We start from the raw sequence: 23798 nt of genomic DNA on the forward strand, positions 1-23798 counted from the left end.
AGCTGATTAGGCAAGGCCATAGGACAGGCGATCTTTACTTTATGAATCTTTTGTCCCTTCCACCCAAGTTCGTTTGTAATTATGTACAAGACAAAAGTATTAACACTTGGCATCAGAGACTTGGGCATCCTAGTTTTCCGAAAATGTATCTCTTTCCTTTCTTAAAAAATATTTGTAATGAAAAAGATATATCTTGTAAAGATTGCATTTTTTTAAAAATAAGTTATTCTCTTTCATCATAGAACTTTTATTTATACTCGACCTTTTGAATTAATGCATTAGGATGTATGGGGTCTTCACCGATCATATTAAAAAGAGGTTACTCCTATTATGTTATTTTGGTTGGTGATTTTACTAGATACACATGGATTTATTTTCTAAATCTTAAATTTGATGTGTTCTCTTTCTTTAAGAAATTTCATTCAATGGTTAAAAATCAATTTTTTAGCAACATATCCATTCCCAGATCAAATTCGAGAGGTGAGTACATGTCAAATGATTTTCAAAGCTACTTGAAACAAAATAGAATTTGTCATCAAAGATCTTGTCCTAAAACTCCGCAACAAAATGAGTTAGCGGAAAGAAAGCATAAACATATAATAGAAACCACTAGGACTCTTTTGATTTCAAGGACATTCCAAAAAAAATTGGGCCAAAGTTGATTTAACCTCAACCTACTTAATAAATCGAACTCCTTCGTCTTCATTATAAAATGTTCCTCCATTTGAACAACTTTTAAAATGACTCCCGATTTTAAAAGACTAAGAATCTTTGGAGTAAGTGTCATGTGCTTACCTATAAAAATGATAAACTATCTCCTAAAGCCATTGAATGTGTTTTCTTGGGCTATGGTAAAAATAAAAAAGGGTATCGATGTTTTGATTCAATAAATAACAAGTTTTATGTTTCAAAAGATGTCACCTTTCTTGAAAATAAAAATGGGTTTGATAGCAAAGAACCTAAAGAAGAAATTGACTATTAATTTCTATTTGATCTATTGTGAAGATATGATGAGTCTAACTCTATTGAAGTGTTTGATTCTTACTTGGACAATAACTCTAGTATTGATCATCCGATTGTTGATGAAGTTTGTCATCAACATGAAAGTTTGAATGAAAATGCACCAAATGATATACATGTATATACTCGACGAGGGGAAGGTAATCACCCATGTGCACTTGACAAGTTCTTTCAAAACATATCCTTAGGGGAATCCCAACTTAGGAGAACAAGTCGAATCTCTAGTGCTCCAAATAGATTTGTGTCATATGACTCATTCTTTTCAATCTTTAGAGCACGTTTAATAACTCTTCTCTCTTATTATAAGTCATATCATTATAATGATCTCAAACAATACCCGCATTGGAATTAAGCAATAAAAATAGAACTTAATGCTCTTAGGAAGCCAATACATGAGAAATAGTTGGTCCTCCTTTAGGTAAGAAACCTATAGGATATAGATGGGTATTTAAAGTCAAAACCAAAAGTGACGGATCATTAGAAAGATATAAAGCAAGATTAGTCATCAATGGGTACACCCAAGAATATGAAATAGATTATAAAGAAACCATTGCTTATATCGCAAGAATGACTAACGTTCAAACTCTCATTGTCATTACCTCTATTAAAAAATAGTTTATTTTTCAATTAAATGTTAAAAATATTTTTTAAAATTGAGAACTTGGTGAGGAAGTTTACATGGACCCAAGGGTTAATTTAAATAAAAAAAAATTTAAAACTTAAAAAGGCCTTGTATGGTCTTAAACAAGCTCCTAAGGCTTGGTATAATAAATTTAGTAATGTTTTCATTAATTTAGGATTTGTCACTTGTTATACTGGCACTGCTCTCTTTATCAAGAAAACAGGTCCTACCATTGTGATTTTTTTTTATATGTTGATGATATGATCATCATAGAAAATGACAAAGGAGTTATTGAAATTAAATCAACTTAAAAAAAAACTTTTGATATGTCTGACTTGGGGTTTTTGAGATATTTTTTAGGGATTGAGGTTGCCTACACTCCTAGAGGATATATTCTCTCCCAAATGAAATTGGTTGTTGACATGTGTCAGGTTAGGAGTTTCAGATGAAAAGGTGGAGACCCCAAAAGTTATAAATGCAAAATTAAGACTTGAAGATGACGTATTACTTGAAGATTCTACTCCATATCGTCAATTAATTGGATTTCTCACCTACCTCTCCATCACCTGACCTGATATTGCTAATGGGTTCATACCGCAAGTCAGTTTCAGCATACCCCTACCACAATTCACATGGCTACAGTTATGAGGATTGTGCAATACATTAAAAACACTATCTCAAAAAGGCTTTTTTTATCATCTTTCACATCTTTAGATTTAACTCTCTATATTGGGATAGTAAACCAAATGATAAAATCTCAACTACTAGTTTTTGTATTTTTTTAGGAGATTCATTGATCTCTTGGAGGTATAAGAAACAACAGAAGGTCTCGCTATTCTCAACTGAGGTAAAATATCGAGCAATGGCAACGACAACAATGGAGCTTATTTGGCTCAGGTTTCTTCTCCAAGACATGGGAGTTTCCATCTCTAAATCCTCGAAGATGTATTGTGATAACAAAAGTGCAATCTACGTAACAAGCAATCACACTTTCTATAAAAGAACCAAACAAATTAAGATGGATTGTCACTATATTCGTGATTAATATTTAAAAGAAACTATTGAGTTGTTGTATATCACATTGAAGTACCAACTTACATATTTCTTCACCAAAGCTCTTCCCTCTCCTCGTTTTATTTTTCTACTCAACAAACTTTAGATGATCTCACTGTAAGTTTGAGGGGGATGTTAAAATGTATGCTATTATATACATATATATCCAAATAAATATATATATAGTTGTATATTGTCATAACACTCAGTGGAATTTTTATCATTTTACCATATGTACTTAGCACAGGCCACTAGGGACTTTTCTTGGTTTTTATTTTTTACTTTTTTTCTTTTACCTTTTTTACTATATTTTGACCATGGACAAAATTGTCCATATTATAGGACCATTGGGGAGCTCCCAATAGCTCTATTGAGCTTCCCTTTATTGTATAAATAGGGGACCTCCCCTCTGATTTGTATTGTTCTTTAGAGCATCTTATTAATAAAATACATTATTTATTTTATGCTCACTTGTGCTATTGTGCCTAGGCATCTTGTGACTCTATGTATTTTGCCCATTAGTAGCCATGTGACTTTATGTATCATGCCCATTAGTGGCTTGTTATTGCATGTTTAGAGATATCACTTGTGATCCCATGTTTCATTACAAATCAATTATGGATAAATCATGCAACCTAAGCAATATTAAATGCAAAATTGCATAAAAATATTTTAGTAATCATTTCTCACACAAGAGCAAATGAGTTTAAAAAAATTACGAAAAGATTTAAAAATCTCACAATGAATGATATTAGCAAATCTTAACACTAGTTTGACCACCACAAGCAATCACCTCACCAGACCTTCAATCCTCAAAAATCAAGTGTATCAGCGACTAAAACAACGTAATCTCAATGCCACTTATAAGATAAACAAACACACAAAAGTGTGAATAAAATCTCTTGTCTACAAATAATGACACTCAACATGAGTGTATCTGCTACTACAACAAAAGTATAATCACAATGTCACTTATGGGCTAAACAAACACAGAAAAGTATCAATAACCATCTATTGTCTACATATAATAACACTCAACATAAATATATCAGCTACTAGAACAAGAGTATAATCACAATGTCACTTATGAGCTAAACAAACACACAAAAGTGTGAATAAACATCTTTTGTCTATATATAATGGCACTCAACATGAGTGTATCTGCTACTAGAACAAGAGTAATAATAACAATGTCACTTATGGGCTAAACAAACACACAAAAGTGTGAATAACCATCTTTTGCCTACGTATAATGACATTTACATATGCGGCATAACAGGAGAAAACACAAGAGGTAAGAGAGTTTGTAATGAGAAACAAACTAATGCCATCAATAATAATTTTAACAATCTTTTAAAGCTCCATGGTTTCAAAAACATAACTACCATCACAAGATATCAAGCATCCAATGGTCATATAAACAAATGAGTGTTAAAACACACTCATAGAAAAAGAGGTCAAACACCTGACTATACTGACAAGATGACTTGAGGTGCACATACAACTCACCCCAACCACGAGTTCAGATGCCAATCATTCTTCATTCAAACCCAAGGAAAATGACAATACGTCACTCATAAACTTAAGAAACTATATTGATAAGATGACATGAGGTGCACATATAACTCACCTCAACGGCTAACCCTGACCTAATAACAATAAAGCCAAAAACAAATTATTCATTATATAAAATTCAATGATGGACAATTCAAATGCCATAAAAAGGCAATACATACCCACGAAAATCAATTTTCCGATAGGTGAGCTCATAAAAAGAAACTGATTTGAAAAGACAAAATTTTAAATCAAAATCCAATAAAGGAGATGAAATCTTAGAATGAATATTATGCATTCATATGCACAACAATATGTCACATGACAATTTTTACAACCTTGAATAAGCAAACAAGAATCATGCTCAATATAAGCGATATGGAATTATGAAGTTTGAGAATCTTTAAAAAGATCATAAATCCACCAATCAAGAAACAAGTGCACTAAGGCACATCTCATTCAAAAGATCCAATAAATCTCACTAAATAGACAAGAATAATACATATAATTTTAAGAAGTTATATCTAAATCTACTATGATGCAATTGAAGACAACATATAGAGATTCCAAGAGAGCTAAGTGCATAAAGAGATACCACAAAGGGGAATAGAGAGTACACAATCACACAAATACAAAGACACCAGTGGGCGAGATACAAAGAGCCAACTAAGGGCTATGCACAATCCTCTTAAAGAGAAACAAAAAAAACACGAAATTGTTGACATTATTAAAAAAATGTTCACAAAGAGCCTTAAAGATTTAATAACATACATAAGTATGAACCCATATATATATATATATATATGATCACATTAAACAAAAGATTTTTCTCATAATGCAACGAATATACAATCTCCAAGATGGAGTACACAAGAAAGAAACCACTAAGATAAACACATTTAAAAATAAAAAATATGCATTTGAGTATATGATAAAAAAGTAATGCTTATGATATTCAATAAAAACTATTTGAGGCATATACGTAAGAGTACCTTAATCCAACACAAGTCATTTGAAAATAATCTTACTTAATAGAGCAATATCACTCAAACATACAAACATACATGAAATAACACATTCACATGATAATCGAAAGACCTTATAAGAACACAGAAAACACATTTATATTTAGAATAGATCATACAATACATCTTTTAAACTTTATGCTTGATCACATCACAAAAAATCCCAAAGATAGTCCATATATATATTAAGAGACATTCAAACATGAAATTTACTACTTTGTAAAACATGAAACACATAAGATTTTAAAAAACCACATATTTTTGTAAAATAAAATTTTTCAATACACATCCATAATCTAAGATGTATATTTCATATATCAACACATATTTCAGAAAACATTTAATTTTAACATAACCCTTTTAAAAATACTTACCATATATATGAAAGATATAATTGGAATGCAGAATTCTTGAATCCATACCATCCATTAAGACAAATCGGTTCTCAAGACCCTGATGCCTCGCTCTAATACCATGTCACGAAATGGCATGAATTCCAATGCACTCCGGAATGTGTCCCATGGACCAAAAATACAACGTAGATAAACGCACATTCACAATACAAATACTCATAGAATACAAGATTTGAAAATAAACAATTTCATTAAGAATGAAATTCAAATAATACAAAAGAAATAAAAAATTACAAAGGAGTCTCACTACAAACACTCAAAACCTAAGAAACTACCCATCACTCTCTCACTTACAATGTCACACACTCACCCATATTTATAGGTCCAATAAAGAGAGAAGAGAGAGGGATTAAAGGGAAGAGAGAGACCCTTCTAACCGTTGGACTAGCCTCCAACGGCTAGAATATAATCAATCTAGGTTGACCAAGGGCTTAGTCAACCTAGGTCGACCAAGGGCTTAGTCAACCTAGGTCGACCATGCTCTCCATGTATATTATATATTATATATAATATATAATATATATGTATAAATATAAATATATATACATAAATAAATATATATATGTAGACATACCAAGGATACATTTATCCTAACACCCACCACCGCCCCTTCCTCGACCTCCCCACCACCATCCCTAGCCTCCCCACTGCCATCTTCGGCCTTTACCACTGTCGGAGAGCCTCCCCACTCCCCCCTCCCTCTCATTCCTGTGCTTCACCCAGCCCCAACTAAATTAGGTCCATGGTTCTCTCCGTCACCCATTCCCCGATCTCCACCACCATCATCTTTGGCCTCCCCCACCACCATCCCCAGCCTCCCCACCACTATCTTCGGCCTCCACCACAGCCGAAAAACTTCCCCACCGCCCTCTCGTCCCTCTTGTTTCCTCTATGCACATTCCTCTCTCTCTCTCTCTCGTTATTGATCTTTGCACATAGCTGTAAGGAAATACAAGTGCAAAAAAAAAAGGCACAATCACATAAGCATAATGTCTCTAATGGACAAGATGCAATATGCCACAAAAGGAAAACACAAAAAAACATACACAAGAGAGAAGAGAACTTAAAATAATTTTGGAGCCTTTATTGAAATGCTTGAAAAAGCATTGAGAATAATAGGAGAGAAGTCCCCTTTATGTACACCATAAGAGGGGCCAAGGGGAGCACCCAAAAGAGTCGTTGGAAGCTCCCCAACAGTCACAAATTCACATGTGTGACCATTGGGGAGAGTCCCAACAACTCTTAAGGGATCTCCTTTTTATCCCTTTAATAAACAAAAAAGAAAAGAAAAAGAAAAAATCTAAAAATACAAAAATGTCCCTAATGGACATGAATATTTACAAAATGATGAAAAGACCAAATTGCCCCTACTGAGCATTAAAAAGATATATATAACATCCATATATTTTAACACCCTCTCTCAAACTAACGGTGAGATCAGCGAGAGTTTGCTCAGGAGAAAGTAGAAACGAAGTGATGAAAAGGCTTTGGTAAAGAAGCATGCTAGCTAATACTCTTAAGTGACATATGGTAGTTGAATGGTGCTCCGTAAAAATTCATCTCGAACATAATAACAGTCCATCTTGATGTGATTTGTTTGTTCATTAAAGATGTGATTGTTAGCAATGTAGATGGCACTCTTATTGTCACAATACAACTTCGAAGGAATAGAGATAATGACTCCCATATCTTTAAACAGACTTCTCAACCAGACAAGTTCAGTGGTAGTTGTGGTCATCGCCCTATACTCAGCTTTCGTGGAAGATAGAAACACCTTTTGTTGTTTCTTACATCTCCAAGAGATTAATGATTCTCCAAGAAAAACACAATAACTTATATAAATATGATCATTGAGGTTACCACCCCAATCAGAGTTAATATAAGCAACTAAATTAGGAGATGAAGAAGAAGATAAGAATAGTCCTTTAGTTATGGATTCCTTCAAATATTTGATAATTCGCATGATGGTAGCCATGTGAAAAGTAGTAGGAGTATTTTGAAATTGACTTGCATTGTGAATAACATGAGCAATATTTGGCCCGGTAATAGATAAATATGTTAGTGATTCAATCAATTGACGATAAGGAGTGGGATCTTCTAAAGGAGTTCCTTCATCGGTTCTCATCTTAGCTTTGATTACTTCTGGAGTCTCCACTTCCTTTCGGCTAGTTAAACCAGACTTATCAATAATATCTGATGCAAGCTTCATTTGGGACAAAATATTCCCGAGAAAAATATGCAACTTTGATCCCTAAAAATACCTTAAAAATCCAAGGTCAGACATATCAAAATTTGCTTTTAAGGATATTTTTATTAAACTCAATATTCTTTTTATCATTCCTAGTGATGATCATATCATCAACATATAACAATAAAATAGTTATGTGATTGCTTGCATACTTAACAAAAAGAGTAGTATAACAAGAGGTAAAACCATTATCAAGAACAACTTTACTAAAACGATCATACCAAGCTTTTAGAGCATGTTTAAGACCATAAAGAGGTTTATTGAGTTTAAGAAATTTTTTTTTTCTCAATCTCAAGACCCAATGGAAGATCCATGTAAACTTCTTCACAAAGGTTCACATTAAAAAATGCATTTTTGGCGTCTAATTGATAAATAGGTCATTATTTAATAGATGCTAAGGCTATTAAAGTTCTTACACTAATCATCGTAGCAACCGAAGCAAAGGTTTCTTTATAATCAATTTTATATTTTTGTGCATACCCTTTAGCAACTAACATAGCTTTGTATCTTTCTAATGTCTTATCACTCTTAGTTTTGATTTTATAAACCCATCTACATCCAATAGCCTTTTTTCCTAAAGAGAGACCTACAATTGTTCAAGTGTTAACTTTGTTGAGTGCTTCTAATTCAAGTCTCATAGCATCAATCTAATGTGGATGTCGCTTGGCTTCTTTAAAGTTGGAAGGCTCGTGATAAGAATGGATCATCATTAGACAAGTTCTATAATTTGAAGAAAAGGAATCATATGACACAAATTTTTTAGGAGGTCTACTATTCCTAGAAGATTGCTTAAGTAGAGATTCTTCAACTTGGTCTTCTAAGAAAATGTCTTAAGAATATATGTCGAAAGCATTTTGATAGTACACACATGTATATCAATGGGATTCTCATTGTGACAATCATCATTTTGATGAAAATTGTCATCACAAATAGTATCATTAAAATCTTTAGACTTATTTCTAGGCAATAAGTCAAAGATAAAAGAATAATCAACCTCTTCCTTAGATTTTTGAAATTCAAATCCATTTTGTTCTTCAAGAAAAGTCACATTTCTTGAAATATAAAGCTTGTTATTTTTAATATCATAACACCTATACCCCTTTTGATTTTCACCATAGCCAATAAAAGCGCATTCAAGAGCTTTTGATGAAAGTTTATCTTGTCCTTGAAAAAGAACAAAGCATTTGCAACAAAAAATTCTTAATCTTTTAAAATTCAGGGATATTTTGAATAAATTTTCAAAAGAAAAAATATTTTTGAAAGATAAGAAAGGCATCCGATTTATAAGATAAATTGTGAAAAGAGCGACTTCGGCCCAAAAGTTCTTTGGAACATTTTTAGAGACAAGAAGAGTTCTTGTTGTTTCAATAAAATGCCTATGTTTTCTTTCGGCAAAACCATTTTGTTGAAGAGTTTTAGGACAAGATCTTTGATGAATAATGTTGTTTTGTTTAAGATAGTTTTGAAATCCATTTGACATGTATTCACCTTCAGAATCGGATATAAAAATAACTATAATAATTTGAAATTGATTTTGAATAAGGATATGATTTTTTTTTAAAATAGAAAAAACATCGAATTTATTTTTAATAAAGCTAACCTAAGTATATCTAGTAAAATCATCAATAAAGACAACATAATATGAATATCCTCCTTTAGATATAATGGGTGTTGGACACCATATATCTGAATGCACTAATTCAAATGGTCGCTTGAAAATAAAGTTGCTACGTGGATAAGGAAGAGAATGCATTTTTCCAAGGATACAATTATTGCATGTAAATTCTTTTTCATTACAAATTTTTTTCAAAAAAGAAAAAAGATCCAACTTAGAAATACTAGGGTGACCAAGCCTTTTGTGCCAAGTAACATTATCTTTAGATTGAACATGATTACAAAATGATTTGGATGGCAAAGACAAAAAAATCATGTAATATAGGTCTTCTCTTTTATGGCCTTGCCTAATTCGCTTCCCGGATCGGAGATCCTGCACATAGCAATTGGTTGGTTAAAAAGAGACACTACATCCAAAATCGGCTATTTGAGAAACGAAAAAAAGATTTAAGTTAAGTTTTGAAATAATCCTAATTTTTTGAAAATAAAATTTTTTGCCTTGACTAAAAAAAAAATTCAAGGTTTCCCATCCCTTTAACATCTAATAATGTTCCATCGGTCGTGGAAACAAATGATTTAAAAGAGTTAAGACTCGGTTTGGATAAAAGAGATGCATTTTAAGTAATAAGAAAGGAAGCACCCGAATCAATGATCCAAGAGAACATACCGAGAGTTGATGAGAGCGCGGCACCAGAGGTGGAAGGTGTGGAAGAGTTGATTCTCATAAATTATTAGAGAGTTTTCGTAAGTTTAGCAATGAAGTCCTTTATGTCTCCATCTCTTCTTGATTCTTCACTTGAATTGCTTAGACTGTCTCTAACGGAAGTCGCCTTCTTTTTAAGATTAGGACAATCGGGTCTAAGATGGCCTGGTTCATTACAATGGTGATAAACAATTTTTCTTCCTCCACCATTTTATTTTTTCAAAAATGAGGAGGTTTATATATCCTCATGTTATTTTTCGGTCTAGATACCACATGGACCTCATTAAAGTCTTTTTTAAGAGCCAAGTGAGTTTCTTTTTGGCATAAATAAAAAAGGATTTCACTAAGAAGAGTAGAAGCCCTATGAAGAAGGAATAATCTTAGTTGTTCAAATTCGGGACGAAGTCCATATATAAATTTAAAAAATCTTTCTCTCTCCATTTGCTCTTACCTCATGGCAATAGCGCTTCCTTCCCACTGTGGTTTAAGAAGAGCAAGTTCATCCCATAGAGGGGATAGAGTAATATAATAGTCTCTAATATTCATATCCCTTTGCTTGGTTCCTCTTATTTTTTGTTGTAAAAAGAAATGTCTAGAAAGGTCCTTTTGAGTGTAAATACCTTTCATAAAGAACCATGCTTCATCTGCCTTTTTAAATTTGGCTAGATTAGCACAAATCTTGAGCTCCACATTATTCATAAACCATGCCAATATTTTGGCATGCACACTTTCCCAATCTTCAACTTTAGAATGGTATTTTTTAATAGCTTTGGTCTTTTCTTCATCACCCAAAGTTTTTTCTTCATTCCCTTCCTTCTTGATGAACTTCAATTGTAGTTCTGGAACGGTTCCACATACATATCCCCAAAGTTTCTTACCTTTGAGGTTGTTTTCCATAGCGGTCGCCCGCATTCTATAGTTGGTCACATTTAATTCGAATGATAGGTCGATCTTTGCATCTTTGTCGGCCATTGCGGAAGAATTAAAGAAGAACAAGAGCATGAAGTTTAATAACACTCAAACATAAGAGAGAGGAGTTTCAAGAGTGCTTCAACACCTAGTGGCTTTGATACCATGTAGGGAAATACAAATGTCAAAAACAATATCACAGAGTGACTACAAGAAGGGACAATCACATAAGCACAATGGCTCTAATGGACAAGATACAATATGCCACAAAGGGCAAACACAAAAAACATACACAAGAGATAAGAGAACTTGAAATAATATTGGAGCCTTTATTGAAATGCTTGAAAAAATATTGAGAATAATAGGGGAGAAGTAATCTTTATATACACCACAAGAGGGTCCAAGGGGAGCTCCCAAAAGTGTCGTTGGGAGCTCTCCAATGGTCACATTTGTGATGGTTGGGGAGAGTCCCAATGACTCTTACGGGATCCCCTTTTTACCCCTTTAATAAATTAAAAAGAAAAGAAAAATATAAAATTACAAAAATGTCTCTAATGGACATGAATATTTATAAAATGATGAAAAGATCAAATTGCCCCTAGTGGACATTACAAAATATATATAACATCCATATATTTTAATAGTAGCCTCCTCCGCCTCTGCCCCGTCGGATGACCTCCCCACCGCCCCGCCATGGTGGAGGTCCTCCGGCATGGGTGAGAGAGAGAGAGAGAAGATGGGGTGGGTTAAGGACAAGGTTACCAGACTAGGAAGCATAAGCAGGAAATGATATGGGAAGCAAAAGCGAGAAGCGATGCATTTTAAAATGTATAGGAAGCACGAAGCGAGGAATAAAAAAAAACAATATAAGAATTGAACGGGAATCAAAATGGAACACAAATAAAAATTAAAATAAAAGTGACTATTCTTAAATTTTATGAATTTTTACTATAAAAATTAATTTATTAACAAAATCTAAAAAAGATGATTGCCAATTTAGAGAAAACACGTGAAAGTGAGTGAGAAGCGTGAGAGGAAACACATAAAAAATATGAAAAGTAGAGTGAGAAAATATACAAGAAGAATAGATGAAGTATGTGAAAAGCATAAGAGAAGCATGGGAGAATCGAGATTTCCATCAAGTTTCGGAAGTGAGGAGTATCGTGCTTCCGAAGCGAGTTTCCGAAAAGCGGACTTCTCACTTATCTAAGAAGCTTCTAGTAACTCTGGTTAGGGATTGCACAAGAAGCGTCCGATCTTCAGATCGGATGGTTCCTGATGGTTCAACCAGTTTACATATTCTAGTTTATATATATATATATATATATATGTGTGTGTGTGTGTGTGTGTGGAAAACTGAAATATGTTTACCAATTAAATATGTTTGTTGGTATGAATCAAGATTTTTATAGTTTTTTTTTGTAAATCTAACCCTGTAGTTGCATTCGGTGTGGTGTGGTCCATTTGCTAGGAATTGACTTTTGAATCATCGTCATCGGATCAAAAAATGTGATTTTTATGCTTGAATATTTATAAAAATTCTAAGTCATTGGTTTTCAACCCTTAAAAGATCCTTCTTATACATCATAATTAGATAATCCAAGAGTCTATTTCTATAAAACCAAGAGTCTAGATCACATCTGTATGGTTAAATTTTTGAAAAAAAAGTAAAAAAACCTATGAAAATCTTGTTGCATGCCATTAAACATATTTGGTTGGTAAACATATTTCAGTTACCCATATATATATATATATATATATATATATATATATATATATAAAGTTGCTGAAATTTGTGCTTCCATTTTAAACCATAGATATATGTATAAATAGAGCCAAGGATTTGCCTTAATAGAATTTAAAATAAGAAATTTTAAAGTAAAATATTGGGGCATGAATTTTTTAAATCAAAGATTTCACACTGAATTTCTTTTTTCAATTTATTATGATAATTGTCTTTCATTGACATAAAAATCCTTTAAAAACATGAGAAATGGAAAATGAGAGTGATTTGCATATGATTTCTTGGTTTGGGAATCGATCATATGATGAGTGAGCCACTGTTAAGAAAATGTGGGACTTTTCAGAATTTTCTCACTTATGAAACTTGTGAGTCATCCACATTTGTGAACGGTATGAAAAACAATGCGGATGTAAAAGGTTCGGATCCGGGTTGGATGTGGCCAATACCAGATTCGACTAATCACATGTTGCCTAAATGGATTCTGTTTTGGATTCAATTTAGGATCTTGAAAAGCTCATACCAAATCTGCTATTTTACCTATAATTGGATTGGGATATCTATCAAATCTGCATATACGTCGGATAAGGATATCTATCAAATCCGCATATCCGTAGGATTTGGTAGCAAAAAACCAAAACCATATCCGCATCCGATTACAATCGGATATGTTTTCAGCTTACCCAGTATGACGAAGCGATACAGTTGAGAATCGGCTCATCGAACCCCGATTCAACTGCTGATCGAACCGATTCGATTTAGTTGAGAATAGTCACCGAACCCCCTCAATGACCGATACGTCGCGATAAACCACAAATTAAGAACCGATTCAGACTCAAGGACCCCTGGTTTAGTCGTCCCATCCCTAACCGAGTCGACTCTGCAAAGTGCAAGCTCATTTCTCATCGAACCGATACGACTCGGATTCCCATCTGCTTCTCCCACCGACCGGATTCCACCAAAAACGGAAAACCCCAATGTGCCCACCATCAGAGAAGAAGAGAAAAAACAGCACAGAGGGGAAAAGAAAGAGTGCAGAAGAAGGAAGAGGGGAGAGAGAAACGAGCCGTGGGTGTTTGGGGGCGCACCTTCTTGAGGAGCTTCTGGGCGTCGTCGTGGGACAAAGGAGGGTCGGAGAGCGAGACGGGGCGGCAGCGGAGGTTGGAGAGGGAGAGTGCGGAGCCGGTCGGGATGAGGATGTGGTGCTCCGTGCTGGCGTTGCCCAACACCCTGTCGGCGAAGTTGCTCTCTACCTCGGCCGGGAAAGGGTCCCTCGCCCCCAACTCCCCCAGGGGGTCGCTCCCCAACGCCCGACTGAGATCAACCCTCAGCCCCCTCTTCCTTCCACCGTCTGGAAGGCGCCGGAATATCGGGGTCGGAATCGAGCAGAGATGAGCGGCCATAAAATTTTCCCTCGAATTTTATTTTCCTTCCCACCCTCTTCCGGAAATTTCTCTCTTCCCTCTACTGTGTGGATGGATAGAAGTCGTTGGTGCTGGGTATAGGGGTGTCAATGGGTCGGGTTGGACCTGAAACCGATCCGTACCAAACCCTATAGGTAAGGGTTGGTGATAAAAAAAAAAGGTGCTATTAGAAACCTTGTCAATATCAAGGGATCCGATTAGTACATGGACGAGGGTATGGTATTCGTGAAATTTCATACCCCACCCAAGTTCCGATTAAGACCTGTGATCTTTTAATATAAAAAAACTAAAAAGTATTATTTTATCGGATTTTGTTCATGTAATCTTTTAAGGACCCACGTTTGGTTTTTCTGATGGTAAGACACGAATCCGGACCTGGTACCAATATCTCAAAAACAGATTTGAGTTTAGACTCACCTGTGTCTAAACCAGATCCGACCAGTTAACACCCTGGTTGGGATTTGGGGTCTTAACATCCCACCTGAATTCCACTCCTAATTGTTGGACTTGGTAAAGAAAACCAAATCCAATTACTTACCAGATTTAGATTTGATTGAAGATTTCTAAACTGATTGACTGATGTCAGATTCGGACTTGGTTTAGTATTTCTTATTTGATTGATTAATGAATATCTTAATCTGACTATATGTGTAAAAATGATCGTTGTATGAATAATTTGACTCAATTTTTTAAAAATCTTATAATTTCTTATATTTTCTTGATATTCAAAATCGTAAATGAATTGAGGTCTTATTATAATAAAATTGTATCACCCATCTGGTAGGTTCAACTCTCCCTTAAAGCCAGAATCACAAGTTTTTTTATACGAACCTCACTAAATTTCATAAATTTATTTATAAATTTTCAATAAAATAAAAATTACCAAAATCATAAATATTCTAGGTAATAGTATATACATCAATATTTCACATAAATATATTTGTAAAACTCTACTTAAACTGAAAGTACTAAAATTGTATATATCATATGTTTTTGCACATAATTCATAATTTGGCATAACATATTTTAGGCAATCATGCTGATTTATGAAAATTCTTTTGTTTTACAAATATATTAGGTATTTATGATTTTAGTGATTATGCAAAAAAAATAAGATTTTTGCAAAACAATCAGATTTTCACGATAAAATTTTTGCAAATATATTTATGCGAATTTATAAATTATATGAAAAAAATATAATATATGCAATTTTAAAGATTTCAATTTACAGTAAAAAAAATATAGTTTTGCTGGCGCTGCCACGGTAAAAGAGTTTTTTGCCGGCACAGAAATTCACTGCATCACGGTAAAAGGAGTAGTAGTGTTCCCGGGAGAACACGCAACACCCTCTCGCTTTTCGTTCCCTCCCAAAACCCTCCTCTCTCTCTCTCTCTCTCTCTCCTCAGCGTCTCCGAGATCTCTAGCACCGACGACGCCAAGAAGTTCTGACTGTACATCAAGGACAACAACCTCCAGGTCCTCTCTCGCTCTCTTAAATCGCCATAGTATTTCCTTTCTTTTTTCTTCCTTTTTTTCGTTGTGAAGCTTTAACCTTTATATCTCTAATGTATAGATATCATTTTGGTAAGTGATTTGGTGGATGCAATGGTGAGACATCAAGCAAATCCCATGAAAATCATTATTGCTCCAGCGCTGGAAATGGCGATGCCCGGAGTTTTGAAAGTAACATATGCCTGGAAATAGCACAAGATCCAGTAGTGACCCTCTGTGGCCATATTTTCTTCTAGCCTTGCCTGTATAGATGGCTTCGTGTTCATTCCCATTCTGATTGCCCTATTTGCAAAGCACTCGTGCAGGAGGAGAAATTGGTTCCTCTTTATGGCAGGGGCAAAGCATCAACGGATCCTAGGTCTAGGTCGATCCCTGGTATGGAAATTCCAATTCGTCCTGCTGGCCAGAGGCAGGAAACAGCACCGTCTTCGGACCCCAACCATTTCGCTCAGCACGCCTTTGGTTTCATGGGTGCGCCTGTGGCAGCTGCTAGGTTTGGGAATTTCACGCTTTCCTGGGTTTGGTCTCTTTCCTTCACTGTTTGGCTTCCACATGCATGGCTTCCCTGATACATATGCTTATGGTGCGCCTACTGGTTTTCCATATGGGTTGCCTTTCCCATTTCATGGAGATTATGCTCTTGGATATTGTCTGCAACCACCTGGAGCACAACAGCACAACATGTTGCAGAGGTACCTTATATTGGTTGGCCTTTTGGTGGTCATCTTTCTTTTCTTCCTCTAGTTTGATGAGTGGTGCTATGCAACTTTGCTATTGCGTATTGGTATAATCTGCATGTAATTCCTGTGATGCATTTGTAAATTTTTATGAAAGCATTGTTGTAGGTTTGAGTTTACTGCCATTTTCTAGATAAGACTCCTATGAACTAGTCCTCCATCTATGAAGCTTGTACTGTATATATTGGGTTGGAAAATAGTGGCATCCTTTTGGGATGATTTTCTTTTTCTTTTCATTGCCTTCAATCCAATCCAGATTGGTTCCTTTTTGTGAAAATCTTTCCACAACCGCAAGCCATTCTCTTCTGCAGTTCCTAGTTTCCTAGTACATACAAACAAGAATCTAAACCTGAACTAGCTTGCAGCACTATTTGTTGTGACTGGTTGACATGAAGGCAAAAAATTTCTGCTTGTTGTGACTGGTTGATATGATATTCATTTGTCTGCTTCATTTATGTAAACCTTCTGCCAATATTAAAAATTAATGACAGGTAGTTTTATTTGGAAGTCTTGATTTGGAACAACACTATTTGTTGGAGTCTTGATTTGGAACAACACTATTTGTTGGAGTCTTTATTTGGAAGAATGTTTTATTACACGGGAGATGTTCTTTATCTGTTATACCGGCAAGTTCAGTAGCTTTTGCGAACATTGTTTGCCATCTCCGGTATTCCCCATGACGGAAGCCATTGATGCTTTGACAACTATTATAGTTGTCCTGATCTGGTTAACTATGCCAGCGAGTTTAGTGTTGACTTGATAGAACACTATATTCATTACATGATGATGTGGCATCAATGGTTTGAAGCTACTGGAATTGTTAGGGGTTGGAATGCTAATGTTGTTTCTTTATGTGTTCTTAATATATTTTTCTGCTATCCTTGTCTTTGTATTTTCTTGCTTCTTTCTGCTTATATCTGTTGCTTTTGCTATAATTTGTTTCCAAATTCCAATTAATTTGATTCTAGTCAAGTTATTTTTTGTGTTAATTACAGAAACATATATTTTCTTAGATCTATCCTCTTGCTGCCTTTTCTTTTCATTCTCTTGTTTCTTTCTTGTCAAATCCATTGATTTTGCTTTATATTGCAGAGGGCTGATGCATCAACTGTCTGGAAGGAATTTATTACTCCAGAAGGAAGTGAGTGATTACTTTGGCTATTTTGGACATTTGGTTCCTTACATCGGCTGTTTTATGGTTGTTTTCAATTTCACTATTGTTATTCGATGGAAAATTTTTCAGGTACTATTATAACAAGGTCACCAAGCAATCTAAATGTGTGTGTGTGTGTGTTGTGTTTTGAGAAGGGGAGGGGAGGGGTGGGTGTGGGTTCATCCATCCCTTTGCGTTCGTGCCTGCATGCGGGGCATGTTCTTGCAGAATTCTTAATTATTTTTTCTTTCTGGATGATTCGTTAATAGCTCTAGTAGATATCTGATTATGCTGAACTCCTTTAACTAAGCTTTAAAAAATGTGTCCTTTTCTTTGGGCAAAGGCCATAGGGAGTACCTCTCTCTCTCTCTCTCTCTCTCTCTCTCTCTCTCTCTCTCTCTCTCTCTCTCTCTCTCTCTCTCTCTCTCTCTCTCTCTCTCTCTCTGTGTGTGTGTGTGTGTGTGTGTGTGTGACATGCAAATCTTGTGCTTGTTTATTTAAATTTTTTGGCATGGGTGAGACAACTTAAACTTCCAAATAGAAATCAAGGGTCCTCAAATCTGATCAAAAGAAAATTTGGCTGCTTTTTGTTTGAAGGATTTTGGCTTTAGATGGTTCATTGTGATTATGATGTTCACTCTGCTTGTCCAGGAAGCTAAAAGGGCAATGGCTGTCACTTGAAAGGACAATGTGACACCAGTGCGGGAGGAGAAGGCTGTTGATGAAGAGTCATTGGTTTATGCCACTAAGCAGGTATTTTTCTTGTTTTTCTTCTTGTTGCTTGGATTTCTAACCATTTAAAGTTATAGCTTACATCTAGTTGCCCCCCTCCCCCTTAAAATAGGTGGCAAAAAATGCATTTAAGGAGCTCCTGGAATCTTCACATGTTGAATCTGATTGGACCTGCGGGCAGGTAATGTATTATTCAACTTATGTTTGGTTCTTTATTTCATTCTTTTCAAGACTAACATTGCCAAGGCCTACGATTGCATAGACTGGGACTTCCTTGAGAGCTTCTTGTGCTATTTTGGATTTTGTGAGAAGTGGGTGCAACTTATCATGCTGTGTGTGTCTTCCTCTTTATTTTCTGTGGTGATTGATGGAGAGGTGGGGGAATGAATTCACTAGTGGACTGGGTCTCAGACAGGGAGATCCCATCTCTCTTTATATGTTTCTATTAGTTATGGAGAGGCTCTCTAGGAAGATGCACTCAAAGGAGGTAGCTGGCAACATCATCCCGTGCAAAATTGGTTCCTTCTCATGGGGCCATTCTTTCTTTGATGATGACTCTCTGTTCTTCATCAGTGATAAGAGGGACTTGGTGGAGAAATTTATCAATATGGACAGGGAACTCGAGGATGTGTCGAGATTAAGAGTGAGTCAAGACAAATGTATCTTTATAACTTTTAACATTCAGCAACATTGTCATACACAAATTCATATCCTTTGTGGCTGGCATCTAGCTTCTCTCCCCTTGAAATACTGTTCAAAAGATCATAACGAGAAGTATGTGTGAATCCCTAATTTAAGAAGTTCAAGAACATGTTAGAAACTTGGTGAGCCAAGTTGATTTTTCTCAGTTGTACGAGAAAGAGGGACTCAGCCTATCTCTCTCTCTCACTCTTGTCCTCCCTTCCCTTTTTTCCCTTGTGCTGCCCAAGAAAAAGAAGGGGGGAGGGGTTGGGAAGCCTTGGGTGGCAACATGAGACCCAAGGAAAGAACCCCTTCCCCAACGTCTTTTGTGTTTTTGTTTTGAGTTTTGCAGTAGTCTGTCACCGTCACCACTGAATCTGCTTGGGGCTTATGATTTTTTTTCATTTGAGATGGCAGGTCTGCTACTTAATGGTTCATGACAGGGAATACGTCTTTGAGTATCTCTTGCATATTGGGTTCACGATTTACAACTCCAGTCAGTTTACCGTTCAAGAACCTGTTGAAACTAAATCTGAACCTAAAAATCTATTAGTGAAATATCTGGACAGATGTTCAGTTTGGACTTTCGTCCTCTGGGTTTGTGCGTAATCAATTTGGGCGTGAATCAGTCTGCGTCAAACTGATTTGTTTTGCTAAGACGATGTATATTTAACACCTCTGAGTTAAAATTTCACATATGAGCTGGAACATCTTGTGGTTCTCAAGCTTCACCTAAATTGATTAGGCGTTGAACTTGAACCTGTTTTTCTTTGGGGCTGAATGTGAGCTTGATTGCTGTGAACTTGAATCCTGTTATATTTTAGATTTTGCTTGCTATTTAGACAGGGAATCAGTTCACAATATTTTTGTGATTTGGCGAACAAATAAGATGCCTAATGAGTGGAGGAAGAGTACTTTGGTGCCTTTATATAAGAATAAGGGTGATATACAAGATTGCACAAATTATCGTGGTATAAAACTCATGAGTCATACTATGAAACTTTGGGAGAGGGTGATTGAGTCTAGGTTGAGGAAGGTTGTCATGATATCGGAGAATCAATTTGGTTTTATGCCTGGAAGATCAACTATGGAAGCTATACATCTTCTTAGACAACTTATTGAAAGATATAGAGAGAGGAACAAAGATTTGCATATGGTTTTTATTGATTTAGAGAAGGCATACGATAGAGTACCTAGGGACGTTCTCTGGTGGACAATGATGAAGAAAGGTGTTTCTCTCAAGTACATTAGTATAATTAAAGATATGTATGAAGGAGTAGTAACCAATGTCCGCACTTGTGGAGGGGTGACAACCAATTTTCCGATAACGGTTGGGTTACATCAAGAATCTGCTTTAAGCCCTTTCCTATTTGCGATAGTGATGGATGAGCTTACGAGATCAATTCAAGAAAATGTACCGTGGTGTATGTTGTTTGCTGATGATATTGTTTTGATTGATGAGTCTAGAGCTGGGGTTAATGCTAAGTTAGAATTATGGAGACAGACATTGGAAGCTAGAGGTTTTAAGTTGAGTAAGAGTAAGACTGAATATATGGAATGTCGGTTTAGTAAGCAACGAAGTAGTGATGGGAGTGTAGTGAAGCTTGGTGAGCAAGATATACCGGTGAATGATTATTTCAAATATTTGGGATCCATCATTCAAAAGTATGGAGAAATTGATGGAGATGTAAATCATAGGATAAAGGTTGGGTGGATGAAATGGAAAAGTGCTACTGGAGTGCTGTGCGATCGTAGAATGCCATTGCGGTTGAAGGGAAAGTTTTATAGGACGACTATTAGACCCGCTTTACTATATGGTACGGAATGTTGGGCTGCCAAGAGACATCATATTCAAAAAATGAGTGTAGCTGAGATGCGGATGCTTAGATGGATGTGTGGAAATACAATAAAAGATAAGATTCGGAACGAAGAGATACGTAAGAAGGTAGGTGTTGCACCCATTGAAAATAAGATGCGAGAGAATCGTTTACGGTGGTTTGGACATATTCGGCGAAGGCCTAATGATGCTCCAGTTAGAAGGTTGGAGAAATGGGAAAATATATTAGTTAAAAGAGGTCGGGGTAGGCCTAGGAAGACTTGGATGGAGATGATAGGAAAGGATATGAATGCTTTGAACCTCACCGAGGACATGGCGTTGGATAGAAATGATTGGAGGAAAAGGATTCATGTGGAAGACCCAAAATGAATTTCTTTTTTGGTTCATATCGCTGACCCCAATTGTTTTGGGATGAAGGCGTAGTTGTTGTTTTGTTGTTGTACGGGGTAGCATTGTTCGCACGTTATTTTTGGGGCACTCACCAACTGTTCGATGAAACAGCCCAATGAGATGAAATTGTAGTTTGCCATTTGGATAGGGTGTTTGAGTGCCTATTTTACAAATATTGATTTGAACATAGAAAAACAGCACATTAGAAACCCATTTTGTTTCCTTAATCTTGTGTAGGATGGGTGTGCGTGAACCTCTACGCTGCTGCTCGGGTGTCCCCCCTAGTCTGGTGTTGGGTTGGTCAAGGTAAAATAACGATAAAATATTTTAAATTTCAAACTTAAAATTGTTGTTACATAATTGACATTTTCGTGAATAGTTTGCTAGAAGGTTGATTGAATTCATCTAGAAAAACAATCGTGTTATGCGTATTTTGGTCGTGTCCGTGCCTTGGACGCATTGCTAGGTCATTTCCCAACATCCCTGTCATATTTCCGGTCGCTAGCGAGAAGCTTTCTGTGGCATGATGAAGAAGAGAAAACCTCACCTTTTTAGTTGGGAAGAGATATGCAAACCAAAGTATGAGGAGGACTTGTTCTAAGAAAATTGAACGACCATAACATTGTGGCAAAGTTTAGCTGGATGGTAACAAAATACCTGGACCAGGAATCGATTTGTGTGGGCAATACCAACTGTCAATGTTCTTCTGGTTGGAGGAGTGACAACCATTAGATCAGGCATCAAATGACAACTTGGTTACGGTTGTGACAACCATATTTTGGCTTGACCCCTGGACAGTCTAGCATTCCTCTAGAATTGAGTTCTCTAAAGAATATGTCACTCGATCCCAAATCACAGTCAGTGATACGTCGGATAAAAACCAGTGGCCAAAATCCAAATTTGTTCACATTCAGACACCGACAAGTGCCTTAGTCATGGATTCTTTGGAAGGTAAACAGTGGCATCCTCAGCAGGCAGATTCGATTACATGGGTTGCTTCTAAATCCAAGGATGTGTGGGAAACTATTAGGGATAAACATGTCATATTTCATCTCCACCATCTAATTTGATGCAAGGGGAACTTTCTTAGAGCTACATCAACCCTCTATTTTGCGGTCCAAGAGCGTTTTCTTACCCATGACAGACTCAGAAGAATGGGCCAGTGAGCGCTTGTCCCTTATGTCTAAAGGCAGATGAATCCCTACACTTACTTTTCTATGTCCGATGATCAGGGGCATATGGCATTGTGTGGTTAGATTATTCAGTTGGTGGTGAATCCCTGCAGGTGAGGTGAAAGAGGAACTGCATAAATGGAGCTCAATCTGTGGATCCCAAATTTTTTAAAACAAAAGAAGGGTTTTAACGAGAAAAATATTTAGAAAAAGGGTCTAAAAAACGGATTCAAAATTGAGAGCTGTGGGGTCCATTATGCATGGTTGTGCACCTTTTCTCTTAGTTGAGCCCCATTAGAAATTCAAAATCTTCATTTGTGGATCTTTAGTTTTGCAAGTGTATGTACTTCATATGCAGATTTAAAAAAAAAAGACAAGCTTGATGGCATACGCCACCAAGGATCAAAAAAAGAAACAAAACACGATATACCATGGTTAGGGAATTCTAAGCTTTAATAAATAAATAAATGAAATACACTGAATTTTACTTTAAGCTTAGGTAGCCCTTTCTACGTTGTTGATGAGCGTGGTGAAACACGGACAACACTCCGGCTAGGCGCAGGCTCTAAAAGAAAGGTGAGATAAGTGATATGTGTCCTAGGCTAGTCTAGTCAGGCTCAACTAGGATAAATGGGATATGTCTAGTTATGCAGGGCTTTCAACAAGGCAAAGATGCAACTAGGACTTTAATTTCATATGCTAGAATAGGGAGGAGGGGGTGACCCCCTATTTATAGTTTTTCTAGCGGATCTGGACATATTTTTTGAATGTCGAATTGGTTCGAAGTTGACATGGAAGGCTCCTATTGGTTGGTTCTTTTGTTGGCTTAGTGTGATTGGTTCGAGTGACTCTAAAGGTAAGATAAGTCAGGTGGTTTAGGGCTTGAGAATATTTCTATTTTGGTTTAAAAAGGGATAGAGATAAGGATTTGGGTGGTTTCTCAAACTATCACGCTTTTTAGGATTGGCAGCAAGGGTTGATGACGATTAGTGTTGACGATAATCTCTAAAAATGCTAATGATAATCCCAAAAGTGCATGTGTCGTCAGCATTTTGTTAATAATGTATGTCGATGGGTCAACTTGTTTCAGTAATAACTTCATATCCTGATGTTCCTTTGATGTGGTTTTTGATGCATTGAAAAGCTAACATCCTTTACTTTAATTTATTTTTTAAGTAAAAAATCAAATCTAATTGTTTTGATGGTAAAAATTGCATTCAAAATGGGCCTTACATGAAAAAAAATTACTAAATAAGTC

At 35.9% G+C, this 23798-nt stretch overlaps 1 protein-coding gene and 1 pseudogene across 2 annotated transcripts in view; one reads left to right on the forward strand and one right to left on the reverse strand.

Moving 5' to 3' along the window:
• LOC149845305 (Transcriptional coactivator/pterin dehydratase) overlaps window positions 1-14378 on the reverse strand; it is a 48344-nt gene extending 33966 nt beyond the window's left edge. The window contains exon 1 of the mRNA XM_089995682.1: window positions 13991-14378. Coding sequence (XP_089851808.1) covers window positions 13991-14305 — 315 coding nt within the window. The 5' untranslated portion in view covers window positions 14306-14378. The remainder of the gene's footprint in view (window positions 1-13990) is intronic.
• Window positions 14379-14530: 152 nt separating this feature from the next.
• LOC149845306 (uncharacterized) lies at window positions 14531-19218 on the forward strand (annotated as a pseudogene). The gene is made up of 6 exons (XR_016427659.1): window positions 14531-14545; window positions 15940-16530; window positions 17668-17716; window positions 18380-18481; window positions 18573-18641; window positions 18723-19218. The product of XR_016427659.1 is annotated as an uncharacterized LOC149845306 (transcript).
• Window positions 19219-23798: the final 4580 nt, after the last annotated feature.

The sequence above is a fragment of the Nuphar pumila genome, chromosome 2, assembly GCF_984573655.1.
Source record: "Nuphar pumila chromosome 2, dmNupPumi1.hap1.1, whole genome shotgun sequence".
Classification (NCBI taxonomy): domain Eukaryota; kingdom Viridiplantae; phylum Streptophyta; class Magnoliopsida; order Nymphaeales; family Nymphaeaceae; genus Nuphar; species Nuphar pumila.